Raw genomic sequence first — 24,404 nt, 5'->3', positions numbered from 1 at the left:
TGTAAATCAACTATACGTCAATAAAATTGAAAATCAAACAAAATGTGATCTTTAAAAACACTAAAAAAAGAGAAAAAAAGAAAATGTTTGTCTTAGCAATATTTGTAATAGCAAAACAAACAACAAACAAAAACTGGAGACAACCTAAATATTTACCACTGAGGAAACCATGCACAAGACCAACAATGTTCATGCACGCAGGTAACACTAGTAAGAGTACGATACCCGGGATGAGACACGGCTGTGTGAACTGACACAATGGTCTGTCAACTCAAAAAAGAGAAAACAAGCTGTAGAACGTACACACTGTAGGAAATTAAAAAAAAATTTTTTTTTAACTTTTTTTTAACATCTTTATTGGAGTATAATTGCTTTACAATGGTGTTAGTTTCTGCTGTATAACAAAGTGAAATCAGCTATATATGTACTAAAACACATTACAATAAACTCATAAGCAATATATAACAATATGATAACGTAAATGCTATCACTTAGGCATTATATATATATATATAAATCTATAATAATACATAAAGTATATAATGTGGATTTAAATTTTTCTTACAACGTACATATGTAAGATTTAAATCCATATTATATAGAAAACTCTGGCGAGCGGGACTGGTAATGCCATAGGAGTGGATGTTTGCTTTTCTACTTTTTACCTTTTTACTTGGTCTTGGTACTTTCCTTTGATGTGGAAACAATACACTAAAGCTTTCATGGTGGAGCAGGTGGCTGGGGGCTTGCAGGGGTGAGCTGCTGCAGAGAATGTGGGTTTTATTCCTGAGCATTTTACTTTGAGGGAAAGGTGACTGGGGCACTCCTTCCACACCCGGGAGCTACACCACGAGCTGCGTGATGTGGGATCTCTCCCTGCAGATAAGCGGCCGACCCGGTGGCCCACACGGCTCTTCCAGGGAGACCTTGTCGGGTGACAGGGGGCTTCACGTGCCTGGCCCACCGCACCTTCAGCATCCTGGACCACGAGGGAGAGGACTTGGGCCTCAGCCCCGTACCTGTTGCCTCGCAAAGAGCTCCAGAGTCACCCCGGAGTTAATGAGATCAGAGCTGACTGTGTTTGGAAATAAGCTGCTAGGCTAGAGAAGCTTAATTAAAAAGCACAAGGCTGGGCTGAGTCATTTTTAGAATTTGGAAATTATGCACCACAAGACAGCAGAGGCAGCAAGTGTGCTCTGAAGATGCTGGCCTTTGCTCCCGGGCTGGCTTTGCGCTTTGCCTTGCTTTGCCCTGCAGAGAACCCTGGCTTTGAGGTCTGCCTGCTCTTAAAAATCCCCCAGGCTACCGTGTCCTACCCTAGGTCTGCACCAAGCACAGGGGTATAGCATCGATTCAGCCACCGTCAAGCCCCGAGGCGCAGGTTTTAGATGGAAGAACTGGAGCCCGTCCCAGGAACTAGTGTGAGCTGTGCACAGGTTGAGGGCCGAGCGGATGGAGGCTCAGTTACAGCACCTGGGAGTGTGCGCGTGGTGGCGAGGTACCGTCCGGTGAACTTGAACTGATACACCTTCCCTAGTGAATGGAAAGTCTGTAGATCAAATAAGCAAAAGGACTTTCAACCACCAGGGAGGCGTGAAGTCCAGGGCCATGCCTTCTGTGCCCGGGCTGCCTCTCCCTGCTCAGACCAAGAGATCAGCTGAGGTTCACACGTACTTCACGAGAGGTTGTCACAGCCAACACTGGGTCCGTGTAGCTACAGGGTGACCACATGGTAGGTGGTATCAACGACATTTAACACACTTTATAACTGGCTAGGGAGCGCCGATTCTTAGCTCAGTACTAAAAGAAGAGCAAAGATGTGAGTTGGATGAAAGGAAGTTTAAAGCTGAGTACAGTCAACCTTTGCTGATCCTAGGAGAGATTTCTGACTTGTGCAATACATTTCTGGGTTTTTAAATCTTAGAGTGGCATCTCCCATCGGTCAGCAGGCTCTGATGGGCAGCTGGTGTGTCTTCAGGGAATATCCACCAGCTTTAGCATCGGTTTAAGTTAAAAAAGAAAGACTTTAAGGCCACTACAAAAAATTCTGACAGTGCAGCATCCAAGTCTAACGCAGGATGTGGATTATCCGCTGCTTCAGAATCACGTCACCTCTGCTGCCCTTTAAGAGCCGTGCGCTCAGCTCATGTGCTTAGAAAATTCTACTCTCTTATAAATATAGAAAGAATGATTTTTCTGTGTCTCGGCACTTCAATTACTACCTCCTCAAAGGCAAACTGTGTCCTGCAATAAGTTGACTTTAAGTACAATTGATTGGAGAAATCCAAATAGCAAGGAATAAAAAAGCGATTTCTGGACGTCATTAAAATGCATTGTGTCTAATTACGTTTTCCTTCGGCTAATAATAAAATACATTTGAATTCTCTGTGCACAAAAGGCTTATGAGGTGCTAAAAAAAAAGCCTGCTAATCACACAGGCCGACTAGGTCGGAGTTTAAATTCTTCGCGGATAACACAAAAAGCATGTAAAGGTGACTAATTTCGAGCTGACTGTATGAGCATTTTCTTGCCAGGCAGCACAAACATGGTCTTTATTTCAGTATTTTAAGCACAGAGTTCCGAATGACGGAAACCCTCGGTGACACAGTGCACATTTCATTAAGGACCGAGGGGAGGTCGTGTGGGTGGTGGTCATCACAGGCAGTGTCCTTTGTCAGGGTTAATCGTTTCTGTGTTCCTTTACATTCACGTAAACCACAGGAGGAGAAAGAAAGCGACCTGCTCAGGTGAGCTGCGGGCACACCTGGGATGGAATCCCCAATCCTGCCCCGCCTTTCCAAACTCTGAAGCTAAAAAGTAATCTGATTCTGTGAAGTGGGTCAATTCTGTCAACAGGAAGGACTGACCCCAACACCCAAGAACTTTCTGAGGCCGCTGAGAACTGGAGAAACATTGGACCGTCTCTACTAGAGAGGACAGACGTAGATCTCGTCCACCTCCTCGGCAGCCACGGTACGTCTCGCAGCAGCGATCACCCCAGACTGTGCCAGCAGGCATCACTCTAGCTCTGTCCCTGAGGACAGCCTTAGCTTTATCTGGGGGCTGCAGGAGGACCCGAAAGGAATCAGTGAGCGTCTGCGTCCCGACTCCCTCATTGAGGGCCCCCAGAATTTGCTTCTTTCTCGGCCCTGGAGCCCCTGCTGCCTGGGTCAGGAGCTGGCCTGGGACCACCAGCGGCCCCAGGGATGTCCCCAACCCTCTGTGTTTGCACAGAGCTCACACCCCTAATGTGCCCGCCCCCGGCGTGCGGGACACAGGCTCTCACCAACAGCTTAAACCAGAGGGAGCCCAGTGGATTCTCTGTTGCAACTTTACCTACTTGATATTTTGTATCTGACCATCTATTTGTTTCATGATCCTTTTTTAATCACAGAAAATTTTAGATGCAATAACAGTGAGAAAAGCATGGGAACCCCCCATGGGCACATCACACAGCCCCAAGAGCTACCAACTGGCTGAACTTTTCCCACCCATATCTCCAGAAGGGGCATGTTAATTTGTGTTTTAGACAAAATCACCACATTTTCACTGGGATGAACTGAACTGTGCCCCACAAAATTCACACGTTGAAGCCCAATGTGGCTGCCTTTGGAGAAGGAGTCTTGCGGAGGGCAGCTAAGGCTAAATGAGGTGATGGGGGTGGGACTCTGATTCAGCAAGACGGACGTCTTTATAAGAAGAAGAAGGAACACCAGGGGCTTCTCTCTCCTTCGCCTCGAGCACAAAGTAAGGCCACGCGAAGACACAGAGAGAAGGAGGCCGTCTACAAGCCCAGAAGAGAGCTCTCACGGGGAACCAAGATAAATTTCTCTAGTTGAAGCCGTCCAGTCTGTGGTATTTTGTTATGGCCGCCTGGGTAGACTAGGACAATTACCATATCTAAACAAGGTTAATATTAATTTATCCATATCACAAAATGACAAATTTTAAAGGGAGCTGACCAGTTCTGATTGAATTTGGTAGACCTTAGGAGTAATTTAAGACACATCATAGAGGCTAAATACACAAGTCCATCTGCTGTGCCGAGATACAGTAGCTGATGCAACTTCTCAAACAGGTTTTTTTTTGTATGAATAAGAACAATAGTCCACACATTAACAGACTTAACCGACAGGCTCCCTCTTCCCATAAAACCTCCCTAATTAAACAAGAGGTTTTCATTGTCTTGAGGTTCTTTTCTCGAGCTTGCCCGGGTGTGTCCCTCTGACAGGTGGTCACCGGACTGACAACTTAGGCCAAGATTTCCCAGCTGGGTGTTACCTGGGGGCTAACTGATAAGTGGTTCGATCACGTAAGCCTTTACTACGAGCAGAGGAACAAGAGCATCAAACAGAACTGAGGACTATATCCCATGGAAGTGCCCTTGAACATGGCGCTCTCTGGCTCCTGGATGCCTGTCCCTACCTGGCCAGGTTGGAGGACCCGCCATGGGAAAGACACACAGGCCCGCCCCCCTCTCCCTTCCCGCACACACCTGTGGGCGTCCTCGCTGTGAACTCGGGGTCGAAGTGGAAGGTGTCCTCTGGCCTGCCCACCGCCGGCTTGAAGGGCGGCTTGATCTCCTTCCTGTACAGCTTCTGCGTGGACAGCAAGACAGGGCGCTGAGGGCCAGAATGCGGGCGGGAAACCCATCTGTGCCACCCGCCAATCAGGTGCCAGCACACGGCAGCCCCTCCCAGAGCTCTGACACGTTTCGTAACACACATAAAATATGGTATCTATTGTATACGACATAGAATATAGTTACATAGCTTATAAAGAGACATAAAAGCCATAGTTCGAGGGAAAAGGGTTTGGGAATATCTAAGTATTCTTGATTTTAGGGCAATGGTTTTCAACCTCTTTTGGGCAGTAGAATCTTCTTCTTCAAGTAAAATCTGACAGGACAGCTACACCCTGCCCCACCCTCAGGTAACAGCAGGAAGAGCCCTGCTCCTTGGCAAGTGCTCCCCGCCCAGAAGACCTCGGAGCCAGCACCTGGGACCCTGCTCTGCGGGGACACAGTCCCCATCCAGGTCCTTCCTCACCCACAACCCAATGTCTGTGCACCTCCCTGGGGCACCTACTCTGGCTGCCACCAAATTTGGGTGTCCAGACCCCTCTGCTCAAGTCGAGGGGCTGCGTCGGGCTTCTGGGTTTAGTTACACATTTTTGCACACTTTAACGGCCTGACGGAGCATCAGCCAGAGAAGTGGCCACGTGTGGCACTGCCTTGGTGGGAAGCAGAGGCCACACCCTCACGCACATTGTTCCAAGCCTCTCAGGCCCAGCAAGGACCCCTTCTGCTGGAAGGGGTCCTGATGCAGGACTGATCAGGACTGTTTCCCGGCTGGAAACACCAGGCTCAGGCACTTTTCAGAGCTCCTGTTTCACCAGGTCTGGACTCAGGACCCCCCAGTTCAGGGGAGTCTGGAAATGGAGCCAGTGACTTGTGGAGATCCACTCTCAATCTTTCAATGTAATGCAGATTTTGTCACCCGAATTTCCAGACGAGGAAATAGGCTAAGATTAGGTAAGACCCCCTCCAGGGTCAAGGGCGACGAATGGGCAGACGGGAGGAGGGCCTGGGTCTCCAGACTCTTCCCATCCCAGGGGAGACCCCGCCCAGAGCACACCCTTCCAGAAGGCGCCGCCGTCAAACAGCTGCACTGACCGGTGGCCGCTGGGCTCCCTCCCGGGGCTCAGAGCAGCTGCGGCTGCAGGTGCACGTGTGGAGCTGGGGGGGCAGTGCACTTGGGAGCCATCGGAGGAGGAAAAAACGAGTTAATTCAGTGGAGCATTATTCGGTCATTTCCTGCCCTGGGTGAAGAGATTTCATTCCGAATTGAGTTCCTCTATAAGCCCTTTCCAGATAGAAAGAGGATGCCTTCCACGCGGACACACCAGTACGGTGGGAATGCACTTCCCTGACGCATGCACTTGTCAGGGGAAATCTAATAAGCAGGGGCGAGCTCGGCACCCCGATTAAAATGCTGCCCAGCCTGGCCTGCGGGGCTCGACTCTCCCCCTCCCACCAGCGATATTTGAGCTGGGTTATTAAATAAATATTTGTCCTGATCCAGTAAAAATCACAGCCTCTCCCTCTGCCTTCAGGAGTCCTCCTGCTACTTCCCGGAGAAGGGGGAGGAGAGGAATCTCCACCGCAGCAGGACTCCTGCTTCTATGATGAGCGGGAATTTGTTTACAGGAGAGATTTCCATTATAAAAGCACACGTGTGGCTGCCAGAGGTGGGGTGGGGCTTGGGAGAGTTTGGGGAGGGGGTTGGAGCGGCTGAAATGGACCCAATGAAATGAAGAGGATCGAAAGGTGCAAATTTTCGGTTATAAAATAAATAAGTCCTGGGGATGTACGGGACAGCCTGGTGGCTACAGTTCGTAAGACTGGGCTGCAAGCTCTCATCACAGGAAAAAAACTTCTTATAACTGTGTGGTGATAGGTTTTAACTAGACTTGTGGTGACCACTTCACAATGCAAAGATCAAATCATTATGTTGTACACCTGAACCTAACAGAATGGTTTTTTAATTTTAGTTTATTTTTTTACTTTTTATTTTTCTTTTTCAAACAGTTTATTTGTTGTTTAGCTTACAAATGACCAAGTTTTTTTGGGGGGGGTTGTTTTTTGTTTTTTACAGCCCATGCTGTCTCTTTTTTAAAAATTTAAGTAATTAATTTATTTATACAGCAGGTTCTTATTAGTTATCTATTTTATACCTGTTAGTGTATATATATATGTCAATCCCAATCTCCCAATTCATCCCACCACCCGCTTTCCCCCCTTGATGTCCATATGTTTGTTCTCTACATCTGTGTCTCTATTTCTGCCTTGCAAACCGTGAACCTAACATAATGTTATATGTCAACTGTATCTCAATACACACACACACACACAGAACTGGCTGTCATTTCATGCAAATGAGAGACATTTTGCATCTGAAGGCTGAAGCTCATACATTTCAGTTCCTCTCCTCACCCCAACTCCCAGGCCGATTCTTCTACTTGCCTCCGTTGACTGCAGCTCACTGGTCCTGGCTGGGAGGCTGACCCCTTGGGAGAAGACACAGCCCCTGACTTCCAAGTCCTCAGCCATAAAGAGAAGAGTTCATCGGAATCAGACTGTCCCCTGGCCGTGAGCTGCTGTGGACTTGGTTTGGGTGGAGAGCATGGCACCCTTTTAACTGAAGTATCTAGTGATGACTCGGGAAGCAAGAGAGGATGTGGTACCCGGGGTTCCCCGCCCAGGACGGTGCTCGGCTCACGCCCTGTGCAGAATCCCAATTCCAGATGCCCACCAAGCCAGTCCCAGAACCTGGTGTGCAGCGTGTACAACCTCTGGCTTCACATGGCAACGTGTTCAAGCACATGTCTGTGTTTCCTTGCATTTTCCAAACCACCTCTGTAAGCCTGTGCATCAGCTACGGAGAGCCTGACTGACCCGAGGGACAGCGTGGAAGAAAGCTTCCCAAGGCTTGCAGGAGGGCAGCAGGAAGTCCTCTCGAAGACCCCTCTTCACCCCGACACTGGTCCCTGCAGAGACAGAGCCTGTGAGCATAATCTGCCCACCGGCCCCCAGACCACCACCCTCTCCGTCTCTGGCAGTTGCTGCGGTTTCATCCTGGTTTCAAGTGGGCAGAAAAGAGCTGTGTAGGCCACCTGGGGTGTTTGGTCACCCTGCCCTTTGGATACACCCTTATGTTTGCTGCAGTCTTAAAGGCCTGTCAATGTCTTCCTGTTACTGGATAAACATTTTGGAAAGTGCTAATATGTGTTGTTCTTATACATGTTTTTTCTTTCTTTCCAGGTGTCCAAACCTAGGCGTGGGTTTGAGGATTTAGGGAAAAGGTGACCTTGCTTCCCATTCTGTAATGTCCGCCGCTGTGCACAGGGTCAAATGGAGAATGAACAGGCAGATGCATTTTGTGGACTTTGAGCTTGATGAGATGCGGCATAGTTCTGACCTAGATTCCCCTTTCTGAGCCTCTGGAACAATGTACCCCACACTGATGGAAAGAAAGTGGGATCTCATGAGCAAATTCACCAGGCGTCACTTTAAATCATGGCATTTGTCCCAGGACCTCAGGATGATGATCTCAAGTTGCAAGTCGTAGCAGCGCTGGAACGGATTTCACGTCGCATATGGACAGGCTGGGATGCTCTTTGCAGGTGCGTCCGAATTCTACGTATACCTAAAAGACCTTCAGGTGACTAGGGAAGGACAGAGGGAGCAAAATAAAAATAGCAACTGGATGGTGAAGAGAAGACTGACGCTAGTTCGGGGCCACAGACCTAACGCCTGTTTTCTGCCGGCACTTTTGGCTCCGGGCATTTCAAAATCAACACGCTCCAATTAGGCAAAGGGCACCGTTAGAGATGATTCTTGAAATAGCAACGCAGAAATGATGCAGATCCAGATGCAGAGCGATGGCAGGGCAGGAGGAGGCACAGGGAGAAGTTCAGTGACGCAGCACTGGTCCCCGAGGTCCACGAGGTCCACGAGGTGCATAGCTCTGTTTCCACTGGCGACCCCACCGAGAGCGGCTCCAACGCCAGTATCTGGATTTACAAAACCCCTGAGCCAAAGGGCGATGAAGTCTTTGAACAAAGACACTTGTTGGCTCCTTGGAAGGGTGAGTTCTCCTGGTGTACTTAACATGGAAGTAGGTCGACAGCAATCTTCCAGTGGCCGTGGAAGGGGCCCACGCACGGTGAGATGCTAAGCAGCAGCCGGTAGCTCCCGGGACCCACACCGAAGGGTCCCCCCTCTGCAGCCCAGAGCCCCACTCTCCTCCTGCCGGCCCACACGGCCAGCGACCTGGGGGCTCTGCACACGCCGCCAGGTTGCCCAGGGACGGTGCACATGCCTCTCACTGCCTTGGGTTCAGTTCCCCCCGGGGAATCCCCCCCATCTCACACCCGCCAACCAGTGATGTGCTTGGAAGGGTTTCAGAAAGTAAAAAGAACAGCACAAGCGTACTCCCAGCATCAATAAAAGTGACTGGAAGGATGAGTCGTCATAGTTACAGGGAGGGCCTCGGCTGTGGAAGCATTATTCCCACTGCGAGGGGAGCCCGGCTCACGGGGCCCGAGGTGATTAACTTTGACGAAGTGTTCATTTTCGTGTTCTCAGCACTGCTCCAGCCACAGAGGAAAAGTAAACGCAGCTTCTGTGCCCGACTCTCCCATCACTGGCTGCGGAGGCTTTCAGTCTATAATTAACCTGGAATTTTTCACTTCTCCTATCGCAGGGAGCAAGCTTTCAGGGCGGATGCCTCCTGGGCAGGCGCTAATTGCTAGGCCCTGAGGACAGGTGACGGCAGAGCAGGACAAACGGGGCAGCGCCCCCCTGCGCAGTGTGCACGGACTCACTGTGCCCCGGCAGGAAGCCCCAAGTCCCCAGGGAGAAGCGCCGGATGACAGGTATTTACTTAAAAAAACCAAAAACTTCTGCTGGCAGTTCTGGGTCACAGAACGAAGCAGAGGTGAAATCATATCCTTATATGTTCCAAGCTGGATCCTGAGGCCGGCTCTGGGGTAGAGTTGAATAGTCAACGAGATGCCCTGTCACTGTCATTCTGAGCAGCTGCCTGGCAGTGGGAAGGCCTGTTGGTACTAACGGTTTTTGCAAATGCGTCTCCCTCCCCTGTGGTTTCCAGTTATCTAAGCTGCCGAAAGCAGAACGAGCACATCTGGACAAATCTATCCCGTGCACGTCTTTCTAAAGCCGGGGCCGGTCACTGGCCAGGACCCAGCGGTCCCTACGGGGCTGACCAGCTCGTGCCGGGGCTGGAGAGGACGACAGCTCATCGTCCCGGGAAGGGCCCGAGAGGCTGGACTGAGGCTGTGGTCCTAGGAGGTCTTTGCTGGGAGGACTCCCTCCCCCCTCCCCCGCTCCCCCCTTGTCAATCCTCCTCAAACCTCTGCGGCGTCACCCCCTCCCAGATGGGGCAGCCCCACCTCACGCCTCTTCCATGGCTGGGTGACGGCACGCCTGCATCCCCGGACTGGAAGCAGCTTGAGGACAGCTGTGCCTTTCCATCGTTATGTCCCGGACACCTGCTCACCTTGACACGGGTGAGCCCCAAGTAGTCATTAAATACATCAATGTGCACAAAAGTGGTCTCTCACAGTCGCCCCCGTCTCTGGCTGCTTCATCCAGAGCAAGGGATGCAATGAGATCCTTCCACGCCTCTGGCCCTGCCTGGTCATCCTCGGGTCAACATGGAAATGACAGTAGGTAAGGCTGTCTGAGGGCATCAGAAGGGTCTCCCTCAAAAACCAAACCAAACCAAAATGAAATGAAATGAAACGCTAAAATCAACGAAAGAAACTTCCCAACCTAACTCCAGCCCGATTGCTTTGACATGACGCAGAAGTGACACCTTCTTGGTACAGGAAGCCAGGGACTTTGTGCCGACCACAGAGCCAGGCCCAGCCGTGCACCAGGGCTGCTCTAAATGGCCTCAGCTTTTTTGCTCAGAGCTCACGCAGACCTGGGCTTTCTGGAACGCATGGGAACCCAGCGTGCAGTGTTCCAGGGCCACTGCGCTGTGAAGATCCCACGCACTTCACGAAGCTGACTTGGATCCCCCGTGACAAGCCCCTTCTTTGGCGCCGTCCTGGGGTGAGCATCTCCCCAGCACCTGCCCACAGCCCCCTCCCAGCCAGGCTCTAGTGTTGAGTGGTGTGGCCGCCGGGACCTCCTTCCTCCCCCTCCTGTGCTGGTCCCTTCCCACTGCAGCCCCTGCCCCAGCGATGCTGTCCCTGTTTCCCAGGCACCTCACATCACCGAAGAGTCACCAGGTTTCTCTCTACTCTTACCTCTGAAACCGAGTCTAATCGTGTGCACGTATCCTATCACCGGCATCTAAAACTAGGTTAGCGAACTGCCGCCACTGCCAGTCGGAGTGCTTCCTGGGCCGAGGTGGAGAGCGGAGGAGAGGCTGTCGGGCTGAGGCTGGGAAGCTCAGCGAGCAGCGGGTTTTACGTGCCGTTTGTGCGAAAATGTCCCCAGAGGTGAGACCTGGGGCGGGGGCCTGCCCACCCACCGGAGCCGAGGTGCCACCCCTTCCCGAGGCTCGCGGACACCCCACACTCTGCGGGGAGGGGGGCAGGCAGACACGGGCACTGCCCTCCGCAGCATAGAGAGACTTTCACTTTGTAAACATTCTGGTTAAATCCTAGCTCAGGAAAAGAAAACCCCAAAGCTAAGAGCTGTGCTTACCCAATGGGAAAGGACCAAGGACCTCTCCCAGAGGAGGCCTGCCAGCTCCAGACGGGGAGCCTGGCCCGGTGGTCGGCTGGTGCCTCGGGAGCCGCCTGCCCTGACCCTCCCCTGCAGAGCCAGCAGCCGGGCGCCGGGGAAGTGAGAGTCGGGAACTTCTGAGCTGGTGTCCAGTTCCACGCCGCGTCCAGTCAGGCGGCTGGGAGCACTGGACCTGGGGTCCTCCCTGGGTGGGGGCCGCAGTCCACATCCATCCGGCAGCACGGAGCCGGTGATGTCCCCTGACTCTGACCCGATCTGCTCGGGCCCCTGAGCTCTTCCCAGCAGGCCTGACTGCTGGATTTGTCTGGACACCTGACCCGGCTCAGCAAGAATCCTGGTCGGTGGGTTTAGCCGGAGGCCCCTTACCCTGGCGCTTCCTCTTAGTCCCTTTCTGGCCCCTGACATGACTCTCCTTCCTTGTTGTATTCGGAGTTGAGCCCCATCTCTCTCCCGACGGCTGGACCCCCTACCCCCCTGCAGTGGTCCCCAGGCCATCTTGACAGCCCCCTGAGCGAAGTCTTCTTTATGTCTTTAACAATCGTCCCGAACGGCTTTGTCTTTTCCAGTCTGGATAATGTTTTTCTGCAGCAACTTCTATAGGACTGCTGAGTGCAGGCGGGATGCTGTTTAGAGCCAGGAAGCAGTACCGAATCTGCGCGCCCAGAGGCCCCAAACTGAAAGCCTGTGCAGCCCGGGAGCGGCCGAGGGGCCCCTTCAGCCTTCTGCTGGGCCCAGGGTGGCCTCTGCTCTGCCCTCGGGGAGGTGGCCCGGCTGCAGGGCCACTGAGGACGGCCGATCTCTGACAGGGAAAGTGTGGAAGGGGTTCCAGTCCTGGAGCCGCAGGGAAGGAAGGGGTGGCGGCGCCTGGTCTGCGCCGGGGAAATGCCTGCGCGTTCGGAGCCCCCCGAGGGAATGCGCTCCTCCAGGTGACGGGTCTATACTGACCTCGGGTTTGTACCCAGCAGCTGCCGACTCCCCTGCCCCACCTCCCTGTGCTTTCTGTGCAGTCGGGACGCTGGCCTGCAACTTACGTTCCAGTCGATGGTGACAAAGAAAGGGTGGCGCTTGATCTCCTCCACGCCGTCCAGGCCAGCACCTGCGGTGACCACAGAGCAGAGATGAGCATCAGAGCAGACCCGTGACTGCAGTTCTGCAGAGTTTCTGACGCAGCAGGGAGGGGGCTGGGGTCCTGACGCCCTCCAGGGGGAAGGAGCCCCCAGCTGTGACCTCTCCTGCCAGTTGCCCCCTCACAGCCCGCAGAGGCCACCACTCAGCCCTGCAGAGCTGTGACCAGGTGAGGTGGTAGAGACGGGGGCGGGCAGGCTAGAACCTCCTGCTGCAGGTGTGGGGATGCCCGGGCATCTGGGCGAGGAAGTGGAGGCCCATCCCAGTCTCCATTAGCGCCCGCATCAGGCCGGGCCTTCCAGAGGATGAGAAAACGCGGGCGAGGGCAGGGTGGAGGCTACAGCGCAGAGCCCTATAAGGCTGCTCTGGGGCTTACGGGGAAGCGGAAGGAAGCCAGGGCCTGGAGAGGCCGTTTCTAGCAGGACGGGAACCTGGAGAGAGACGGAGGTGGCCTGTGTCCACCTGGGCCTGCGCGAGACAGGTTTCTTGTCACCTGGACACTGTGTACAAACAGTACTGCTTTGCTGGCTACTTCTGCCTGGCCTCTCCCTGCCTTGTTGCTTACGTGAAATCCTGAGCCCCGAGAGAGGGATGGGTGAGGGCGTGAACAGGACTTCGGACGCCTAATGGGAGACACACGTCGTCATGCACTTGCTGAAGCCCGCAGCTACCCCTCCCAGAGTGAACCCTGGTGTGAACCGCGGGTTTCCGGTAGGAATGATGTGCCGATACTGCGTCATCACTTCTAACAAGCGCATCAAATCAGCAAGAGCTGACACCAGGGGACACTGCGTGCAGGGGGTGACGAAGCATGTGGGGACTCGCTGTACCTTCTCTTCCATTTTTTCTGCAAACTTAAAATGGCTCTAAAAATAAGTCTATTAATTAAAAAAAAAAAAAAACCAAAACAAAAATCAAACAGCCAAGCCCTAAGGCCCCACGAGGTCTGCGTTTTCTCCAGGATGGGAAGGTGAGTCAGGGAGGGGCCGGGAAGCAGCGCGGATGCGGGAAGTGGTGGCAGGCGGCCTCGGGCCGGGCGACTCCTGCTCCGCCTTTGCCTGGGGAAACGGCTCCTGCGTCTCAATCGACCAGGTCCTGCGTGAGGCCCACACAGGCTTCCCGGTTCTGCACCCCGAGCGCTGGGGCCCAGCCCCGCCCCGTTCAGAGGCTCGGCCCGCGTCTGCCCCGCTAGGCTGAGCCGCCCCCCTCATCCCCGGGAGGGAGGCAGGCGGCTGGGAGGCCGGAAGCAGGAAGGTGCGGAGGTCACCGCGGAGCCCCTGGCCCGGCCTCGCCGTCCGGCCTGAGAAGCGGGGGGACCCTCCCCCAGGACGCCGGGGGTCCCGGGAGACACAGCCCGCTGTGGGCTCATCGCCTCCTGTTGTCACCTCCGGCCCTGTTCCCTGGTCGAAGCCGCGACATGCGCAGAAAAGGAGGCGCGAAGCTGCCCGTGGCACCGGGGTCGCCTCTAGGTGGACGAGGGCCCGGCTAGCTCCCACTCCTTGGGGAAGCCTGGCCGGGCCAGCACCCTGGGAAAGAGCCCCTGGCCTTGTCACCACGCTGGACTCCAGTGATCTGGGGATTATCCCTTTGGTATGCAAATGGACGAACAAGGAACAGAGGAAGCTGTCAGACCCAGAATTTCCCCCTCTAGGGACATGGGGCAGTGCCGCGAGGCAGACACATCACAGGCATTCTCCTGCTAAATGCCACCAACACCCAGTGCCTTGGACACCATCCCTACTCTCTAGATAAGGAACCAGCCTGAAGGAGGCTGGGTAACATGCCCAGGACCAAACCGGAGTTTAGGAGCAGAACCGGAAGACAGATTCCGCTCCGCGCCCCAGAACCCCACCCCGACGTGTGTAACCAATTTGGCCTTTCTCCTGAGACATTAGGATATAATAAGAAGTATATATTTTGGTCTTTGTCTCGGGCTCCTGGCCAGAGCTCCGAAGACGCTCGTAATTTCCTGAGTCAGAAGAATGAAGGAAGCATCTCCTGTTTTGATGTCTGGCTTTGGTCACTGGCTCCTGGAAGGGCTCCAGGCGTGAAAGAGGCATCTCTTGTTACTCATGATAAGCCCCTCTCAACCACACCTGAATTTGTCTTAATGAGGTGACCTGTGGAAAGACCCTACAGACGGAGCCAACCCTGTGATGAGGCTTGGAACTTTCATCCACCTCTGACGAACTCGCCCACACGCCCCAACCCCAGGGAGCGGAGAAGGGCTGCGACTGAGTCCAGTCGCCAACGGCCAGTGACTGAATCAATCACACCTACATAATGGAACCTCCAAGAAAACCTGAACACCAGGGTTAGGGGAGTTTCTGGGCTGGTGAACAACCAGGAGGGTGGCTCCCCCCAAACCCCAAAGGGACAGAAGCGGCTGGGCTGGGGACCCTTTCGGACCTCGCCCTATGCACCTCTTCATCTGGCTGCTCATCTGATCTTTTAGAGCATCCTTTGTAATACATCGGTAACAGTAACTCACTAAAGCGCTTTCCTGAGTTCTGTGATCTGTTCTAGTGAATTATCACAGCTGAGGAGGGGGTCCTGGGAACCCTGGGTTTACAGCTGGTGGGCCGGAAGCACATGGACAACCTGGCACTTGGGACTGGCATCGGAGATGGGGTGTCTGGTGGGAGTGACCCTGACCCTGGGGTCTGAGATAACTCTGGGTGGTCAGTGCCAGCACGGAGCTGAATCGTAGGACACACAGTCGGTGTCTGCAGAGAAGTGGAGACGCAGCTGGTGTGGGAAACCCCACGTGTCTGGTGTCAGGAATGCTGTTATGAGTAGAGAGAAACAGTTTTACTGAGGACCTCACGCTGAGGACGCTCCGGATGTCCATGTCCATCCCTTGCTGTATAAACCCCTGACCTGAGTCCGGAGATCTGGTCTCAGCCTGGGCATCCCCACCTAGAGGCCCTCCACAGGTGCCCAAGCAGCTGCTGGAACAAGATGTCGAGAATGAACAGTCTGGCTTCGTGCCCACCTGCGTGCAGGCCTCCTTTGATGAAGACCAGAGCTCGGGATTGAAAAAGACTTCTGGCCACGACGATTAAAGAGAAACGAAAAACCGCCTCTGATTGGTACCTCTTCCCGCTCTTTTTGGTGAATGCTGGCTGCGTTGCCGGAAGCTCTGTGGGTTAGTCAAAGGTGGGAGACTGGTGCTTACACGTTGAGCCCAGGTAGAGGCACCTGTACAGTGACTCACTGACCGTGTGACTTTGAAAAATCTACTCTGCATTTTGCACCCGCTGCATTTCATGCTCATTCACCATTTGCAGGGATGCTCTGCAAGAATCAGAACGAAGTAAAACAGAAAGGAGATACGGGTGTTGGTGTAACTACCATCTTTTGCTAGTACCAGCTGGGTTTTCTCGGGTTCCTACTCAGGACACTTTTATCTGCATCTTCTTTCTTCCACTGCAGTGAGATTTTGCACACATTCGTGCGTCGAGGCCTCAACAAACACTCGAGAGTGAATTAACGCTTTGGTTATTACTCAAAAATTCCAGGTGTTCCAAAGAGGGGAAAACGTAAAAGAGAAAGAATTTCTGCACAGAGTTCTCTAAAGCCTTTGTCAACCTTCCTAGGGCACATGGGGTTATTATTTTGGATTCTAGTTCTATTTATCCTCTCCTGAAACATGTTAGAAGAGTCTCCTTTGTGCTGGACAACTCCTTTTTGTTTAATACATTTGACAAACAGCAGTGAGCAGAGGTCCGAGCTGGGACAGTCCAGAGACTGTGTCTGTGTCTGTGTCTGAATCTCCGCTCATTTGCTGTGGGTTCATCACCAAATGCACTCAAGTCTCACTCTGTCCCCAAGAGGAGGGCTCACGAAGAATTGACAAGAACAGGTACTTATGGACAGAAACATGGAGAACGGAAGAACAGCATTCTCTCTATGCAGTCTGGCGAGTCCCGATTAAGATCCCCAATGCCTGGCAAATACGCAGAAAGAGTTCACTGGGGCAGCAGATTCAAGAATTCACGCTTATTCTCTGGCGTATGAACATTTAATTACTTTTGTTCCAATCGCGTTTGGGCTGTCTTCCTGAACCTCTGTATCTGGACCCCCGTCTCGGATTTCTCCGCGTTGGTTGACGGGCAGTTTTGCATCCCACTGGAACTGTCTTCCAGCGGCACGTGGCTGTAAAACGCAGCGCTGTGCCTGAGGCTGCGACCTGTTCTTCTATGGCCCTGGGTACCTGCAGCCCTTCCACCTCACATTTTTAACGAGGCGACCCCGTTCCTTTCCTCCTGGGCTTAATCATGAACGGGCTTCCACTTTCACAGTAAATCATCCCCAAAAGGTTTGGGGATTGGCCAAAAATGTTTTCCTTGAATCTTCCTGTCCACAGATAGCTTTGGGAAATGTTTAATCCCTGGACCCTTTGTGACTCTGTTGAAATATTTGTTTTTGTCGTTTGAGAGTCACACAGAGTCCCCCTCTAATGCTTTTGGGCACGTTCAGAATAAACTCACGTCTGCCTCTTTTCCTTGCATACTTTGCACTCTACCGGACCCGCACACTCCTAAAGGCCAGTCCATAACCACCCAGGATTTGAACACCAGGTCTGCTTTTTCACTTCTCAGTCACTTACAGATCATCTACACATTATTTTTAGAGTCTTAAAGTATTGTCGGTCAGCTTGAAATTTCATTTACTGTTTAAAATCTTTGCTTGGCGTAGCTTGTGTCCTCTGGGACCCTGCTGGCTGAGGCGGGGCCCCGGCAGCACCCTCAGGGCTGGCTTGGGACCACCAGCTCCAAACCAGGGGCTGGGGCGTTCGCTCGGCCTTGACCAAGCCTTCAAAGGCTGGCCCTTTACAAAAGGTCACAGCGATGCCAGTGGGACCAGAATGAGATGGTTGGAGCCCAGAGCGGATGGTGTTTGAAGTCAGATCAGGAAAGCACACCCTCTGGAGATCGAGTCTGGAATGGAAAAAGGAAACACGAAAAGCAGAAGCCCTGGGCAAGTGGACGGGCCCTGCCCACACGTGTTCTCCGGGCACCAGCGGTAGTTGACTGGCTGCGCTGTTTTATGCTCACGGGCACGTCTGACACCTTTCTAACCTCTGCCCCGTGTGCCCCCAGGAGTCCAGCATGTCCAGGACTTACGTTACAGATGCTCACAGGGGTGAGCTAGAGACGCCCCAAGAGGGTTCTTCTCTAATTCACGACTAGAACGATCGATCCTCTGAGAAACAAGACTGCCGCGCTCCGCTTGCCGCGTCCTTCCGAGGGTCCCGACCAGGGGCGTCGCAGCCCTGGCCGGGCCCAGCCCTCTCCGCCTGCCCTGCCCTCCCAGCCCCCCACCCAGGCCGCCTGGAGGACACGCGTGCTCTCACATGCTAGTCTTCTCCGCATCTGCAACTGCGCCTGTGACGTTTCTCGGGCCCAGAACTCACGCCCCCCACTGCCCCCTCCCCAGCACACGCACAAGCCTGCAGGTGCCACCCAAGGGTCCCAGGCAGCCCTGCTAGGCGGGCATTTTGCACCTGCTTCCATCAAGTGCGAAACCCAAATAATCCAGTTTTCCAGCTGCCGGGTCCACATGCCACCGTGGTGGAAATAAACTCACATTTGACTCCATTTTTGACAAAAATAAACTCTCTCCACTCACGGCACGGAAAACCACCCATTCCCTCCCTCCTCTCCACTGACCGCCCGGCCCTGCCAGGCCCGGCCTGGGTGGGGGCCTGTCTGCCTTCTCCATCTGTCTGTCCCTCCAGCACCACCCTGGCCCTGCCTCTGCCCCTCAGCCCCGGCGTCCTGCCCGGAGGAGGGGGCTCCCTCTGGCTGGCTCCTCAGGTGTCTCAGGTCTGCAGGGAAAGGCGGGGGGATCTCTACCCGAGATTTCTGGCCTCTTTGCCCACACGACTGGGTTGCCCACGCGGCAGCATCCTCTACCTGTGTGTCACCAGCACCTGCCACAGGTGCATGGGGCACCTCACTGCGGTCAGAGGTGGGCTGGAGACTTAGACTCGGACTCCTTGGGTGAGGACACAGCACCGTAAGGGGACAATGGGGGGGAAACGCCAGCTCTAGACTTGGCAGCCATGCCGCCTTGGACAGGTGATCTGGGGCGAGGACCTCGGTCTCGTCACCTGCCGAGCGTGTGACATCAACAAGGAGAACCTCTGCCGTTTCTTCCACTGCAAATGCTATGGACACCCTCTCAGAGGTGCTGAACTGTGTTCCTCCAAATTCAGACGGTGAAGTCCTAACCCCAGAACCTCAGCATGCGATCTTACTTGGAAATGAGGTCATCGCAGGTGTGATTAGTGTGGATGAGGTCACGCTGGGGCAGCGGTGGCCCCGGATCCAACATGACCGGTGTCCTGGTCAAGAGGGGAAATGTGGACAGACAGGTCTCTCCAACAGTTCAAGGGTCAAGAGACAAGAGATCTGGGCTGATTTGAAGGTAATGTGCTTAAACCACAGATCTGCATGAGGAACCGGGTTTGGGTGAGGCCTTCTGATATTGACGACCTCCCCAAATGGCCAGTGGACGTTTTTGGGGGCGTCAAGAACAAGGCTCAAGGCAATCATAAGAGGAAGAGTCCCAGCCTCCTAGTCTAGCTCCCTGTGCAGACCAAGATAATTTCCACCTTAAGGCTAAAGATTTTCAGGCAATTAAATTTAGTAGCTGACCCGGGTCAAGTTGGGTGAGTAATAATTCCGACTATAATTTCTTCTTTATGTGAGTCTGGACATCCTAGGATATGAAATAGTGCTGCAGGATGGTCCATAACTCCTGGAAAGCTTTATGATAATTCACTTTAGAAATTATCTGAAGGGCAATCTTTGGCCATGGATGGGCCATTTTCCATGCTTCTGTGGGCCCCACTGGGCTAGTATCTTTTAACTGATGGTTATCTATCCACCTAATGAGATAAATCCATCTTTCTCTATCATCAGGTATGCAAACTAAATAATACAACAATATTTTGGGTTAGAGAACTATGATTTTTTGTGATGTTAAATTCTAAGACATAAAAACAGATTTAGAAAATTATTTCCTTCTTCCAGAACGAGGGGAGAACAAATCTAGCACCCCCTACTCCCCGACTTGGTCACAGTCACCTGGTCCCCTGTGACAATCCTCTCCACCAAATGCAATGATATTTGCAAGAAAAGAGTGACCCTCAAGACAACTTCAGTCGCTGCAAGAGATGAGACTAAGTTGTTTGTTCTCCTGTGTGTTTTGGTGGATAAAGGAGCTGATGTCTTCATTTCTCCTTCCTGATTCCAGTTCCCGCCCCCAGGGAGGTCAGGCAGGTGAGACCACACCTGGGCACTACCCAAGGGCAGTGCGGTCAGGAGTGCAGTGGCATGCCCCTACCTAGGAGGCAGGTACTTTGCACACATGCTCTCATATGTATTCATAATAGAACATGTGTCCGGGTTTTATTCTGGCACTCAGGAATGACAAGGCAGAGACCGGACGGATTTTCTTAACAAAACTTGGTACTGAAAGGGAAGTTCTGACCATCGGCAAAGTTACTGGTGGCAAGTTTCGTGAGGACTCCTCTGAGGGTGACAGGCTGCAGAGGTCCCTCTTCTCTGTAGCTGGTTCCCTTTTGTTCTGCTTCTAGCATGAACTTAGGACCTGGCCAGGTGCTTCTCTGTCTAGTGATGCGGGGCTTTCCAGAGACAGTCAAACAATCCCTTCCTCTTTCATTCTCCCTTTTTGCAATGCTGTCAGGAGGCAGTTTAACAAAATCTGTTAAAACGCATCGCAAAGGCCGATAGCTTTCTTTACCAGTAACTGTGCCTCTGGTAACTTTCTGTATCCATCCAAGTGGCAGAGAAAGAAAAGGGTCCAGGTGGCAGGAAGCAATGCGGCCAAGAGTCCGGATGCCCTCCCCCACCCCACAGGTCCGTGCGCTCCGATTATCTCTGCTCTTTTTTTTTTTTTAATTAATTAACTTTTTGGCTGCGTTGGGTCTTCATTGCTGCTTGTGGGCTTTCTCTAGTTGCGGTGAGCGGGGGCTGCTCTTCATTGCGGTGTGTGGGCTTCAGTAGTTGTGGCACGTGGGCTCAGTAGTTGTGGCGCACGGGCTTAGTGGCTCCGCAGCATGTGGGATCTTCCCGGACCAGGGCTCGAACCCGTGTCCCCTGCATTGGCAGGCGGATTCTTAACCACTGCGCCACCAGGGAAGTCCTATCTCTGTTTTTTTATGCATTTATTTGTCAAACACACTAGAGTGTTTCCTACGTGTCAGGCACTGGTCCTGCTCTTTGCGTCCTCCTAACAGCCCTCTGAAGAGGTTCTGCTATCACCCTCGGTTCACAGGGCAGGAAACCACAGAGAGGGGCAGCCACCTGCTCAAGGTCGCCCAGCAAGTCACTGCTGGGGGGGTGGATCCCCGCCCTCTGCTTGGCGCTGCCACCCAGGGCTCCTCGCTAGCTCCCTCCCCGGCTCACGTCTGTGCTCCCTCCACGTTCCAGCAGCCCCCCGGCTCCTGTCCCTTGAGGTCTGTCTCCCCCCACTCTTTCTCACGGCAGCCGAGGGGCGTTTGCGTGCCCCATCTTTTACCGTCGTAGAGGCCCCATGAGAACGAGGGCCACAGTTTTGCTCCACTGTTTCCCCAGTGCCAGAGCCTGGAAAGTATCAGGGAACCAGTGAAGGTGTGTGTGTTTCTGGGTCACATATACATCGTCCCTCTCCTTCCTAATTAAAGGACCCTTAGTATCTGCCGAGAGGAAGGCAGGCCAGGCCCCAAGCCCCTGACAAGTCCACACTCTTGACATCTGCCCGTCTGGGCAGCTCCGAGGCCAAGAATGGGTTCCTGCACCACACAGAAGTCTCTGAATATCCCATGTTTCTCTCAAAACCAAGTTTTAAAAAACTAGGCTTTTCATCATAAAACAGGTGTGTGTTATTGATTAACGAATCAAACTACTGACATGTCTGGGGTGAAAGGAAAAGCTCACCTCCCCACCCGGCCCTCCACACTCGCTGCTAACAGCTACTTGTGTGTGTTTCCAGAAATTTTCTTTGCTCACCTCCCTCCCTCTCTTCTAAAAAGGCAAATAGAATCATTCTGGGCATTTGCTATTTTTCCTTAACTCTTCGTTTCTGGCTGAGACGCGTCGCCGAGCCAGTGGTGCAGACCTGCCTCACCTCCCGGGTAGATGGACCCCGCTTCCCTGAACCGTCTGTCGGCGGTGGGAACGCAGGCTCCTTTCTTCCCCGCCTTCCTGCACTAACAACATCCCGTATGTCTCTGGGTACTTGTGCGACTACGTCCTAGGAAACATCCCAGAAGTGGAATTACTTGGAGGAAGAGTATGTGCTTTACTTTGACAGACATTTTCAACTGATGTATGGAGAGATCGGGGCAAAAGCACCCGCTGCCGAGGGTTCCCCTGTCCTGACACCTCACCACAATGGATGGTTCCAGACACGGGCCGCCATGCTGCATTGAGAGGCTAAAATGGTCCAGAACGCTTCTACAGTTAGGAAGAGGGCACAGCCACTGTGGAAGATAGTCAGGTGGCTCCTCAATAAATTAAGAATAGAATTACCATAGGATCCAGGAATTCCCACTTCTGGAACTCAGGGTCTTGAAGAGCTATTTGCACGCCCATGTTCGTAGCAGCGTTATGTACAACAGCCAAAAGGTGGGTCAACCCAAATGTCCATGGCGGGAGGATGGATGAGCACAGTGCGGTACACCCGTTCCACGGAATACTATTCAACTGAAAAATTAGGGAAATTCTGACATACGCTACAATACGGATACATCTTGTGGACATTATGCTAAGTGAAATAAGCCAGACACAAAAAACCAAATTCTGTATGCTTCCACCGACATGAGACCCCAAGGAGAGTCAAAACACAGAGACAGAAAGCAGAAGGGGGAGTGCGAATGGGGGTTTCTTGTTTCATGGGGACAGAGCTTCAGTTTTGCAAGATGAAAAGAGTTCTGTGGATGCATGGTGTTGACGGCTGCCCAACGCTGCAAATGTACTTGACTACTGAACTGTGCCCTTAAAAAATGGCTAAGACGGTAAACTTTTTGCTGTGTGTATTTTACCACAATTGGAAAAGACAGGAGGGGGATAAGATATCACAAAGAACTGTACAGGCACTCACTGGTTAAAAAGTATAGCAATTATGGAAAGCAAGAAAAAAATTGCTCTGGCTAGCCGCTTGAAGACATAGGGAGGTCTTTAGGTAAAAATTGAAACCCTCACCTCATGTTTGGGTCTGATAAATACACCATTTTATTCCTCAAGACTGTGATTTTATGTATTATCTTTCTTGTGTTTTTCTAAATCTTGATACTTTTTGTCCAATTTTTCCACAGAAAGAAAATTCCATATAAAATGAAAACAAGTTGAGATTTTCACACAATTCATTAAATCCAATTACAATGAAATTTCAGGGAGTTCTCTACAGGTGAAGGGAGAAAAATTATATCCTCAGCTCAAATTAAAGTAAAAAAGAATCAAGTTGTGAGCTAAAGATAGTTCGAGGGAGGGTGAGGGTTGACACTTGGAGAGAAAAGGAGTGGGGGGAGGGTGAGAGACCCCCATATCCTATTTTACACGAAACACCGAGCCATTCTCCATCACTCCCATCACAGAACAGTCAAACTGGGGGGGACTGTTTTTAATTAGTTACCTCTCAAAGGTGGATGGTCAGCCTGAGACCATCAGTACGGAGCCCCAATATTCCCCCAGTTGCCTAAAAAGCAGGCATTTCGGAAACACCAGAGGGACGTGGTGCCCCAGACCTGCACAGTCCGTCAACCACAGGGACCAGAAGATGAGCTATGATGGGGCCTGTTTCCTAGGATGCATGATGAGGTGAGGGGGGCCCCAGGGGCCCGGGGATGTGGGGGGTACATGTGGGACCCTGTGCCCACAGAGCTGGGAGGCTCTGGTCAGGAGCCACCTTGTGCTCCCTTCAACATGAATGTGATGCCTGGAGCTGCAGCAGCCATTCTGTGATCATAAGACACCATGTGTGAGGATGAAAAGACAATACACTGAGGATGGTAAACTAAGAAGACAGACCTATCCGGGCTTTTGAGAGCAATAGTTCAGCTGCCCAGCCAGTGCTTACAACCCTCTACTGCAACACGGCTTGTAATGTGAGAAGAATAAACTGCAGTTTGAAACATTAAATTAGCTGGGTTAAATAATTTTAAATTATTTAAGGGTTCTTTACTTTGCAGCTAAAAGCAATTCTTAGGGATATACCCCTTTTCATAAGTGAATCTAACATTTCTCCTTTTATCTACTTTGTAGTATTGTGAGGATTTGAATGAGATAATAATTTTATTAGTGCAGAATTCCCTGTGTATCATTGTCATCCCGAGAGGAACCAGAGGCTCAGGAAGAGAAATGACTTATTTACCTGGTTTGTGAAAGAACCAATCGGCAGAGGAATGTGAGAGGCCGTGTACCTGCCTTCCCCAGCCCCCGGCAGCTCAGTGCTGTACGGAGAGCCTGTGTCTACACTGGATGGGGATAGAGCACGAGGAAGGAGTCACAGAATCAAAATAAAGGGGTAATTAACCCAAAGTAATTGCTGGGATCAAACATGAAAAGATTGATGATACCAGACGGGGGCGGGGCTCTAGACCAGGCAGGCTCAGGGGTTCAGACAGGAGCAGAAATGATGTGCAAAGAGGTTTACGTGCACTTTGATGTTTCACAGCTCTGCAAAGCGGATTCTGAGGCAGGTGTGTTCTAAATCGGGTTAAGATCTGCTGAGCTGAACGACAAGTTGGCCTTAGACTAGCAGAGATTATTTCAGTGTCTCTCTTGAACTGATGGAGACATTAACGAAAAGTAATCAATTAATTCATGATCCAGATCAGAACTGGGCAAACCATTATGATCTCTCTGTAACATTCAAAGACAAATTAGACGGGGTGGCTTTTCCAGGGTTCTGTCTTTAGTTTACGGAGTTCTAAAGTAGGTGCCACCATTTTGTGTAAAAACGGTGACTGTTAGCTAACAAT

The 24,404-nt window shown here is 52.2% G+C and overlaps 1 protein-coding gene across 1 annotated transcript in view; it reads right to left on the bottom strand.

Annotated features, from left to right (window-relative positions):
• RPS6KA2 (ribosomal protein S6 kinase A2) overlaps positions 1-24,404 on the bottom strand; it is a 160,867-nt gene that overhangs the window by 27,276 nt on the left and 109,187 nt on the right. Inside the window, exons 11-12 of the mRNA XM_082634373.1 lie at positions 12,316-12,380; positions 4,496-4,598 (exon numbers count right to left, since the gene is read on the bottom strand). Coding sequence (XP_082490499.1) covers positions 4,496-4,598; positions 12,316-12,380 — 168 coding nt within the window. The remainder of the gene's footprint in view (positions 1-4,495; positions 4,599-12,315; positions 12,381-24,404) is intronic.

This window comes from Mesoplodon mirus, assembly GCF_964341445.2.
Source record: "Mesoplodon mirus genome assembly, chromosome: 10".
Classification (NCBI taxonomy): domain Eukaryota; kingdom Metazoa; phylum Chordata; class Mammalia; order Artiodactyla; family Ziphiidae; genus Mesoplodon; species Mesoplodon mirus.
Note: the sequence above shows the minus strand (reverse complement) of the source record. Positions and strands in the feature narration are given on the sequence as shown.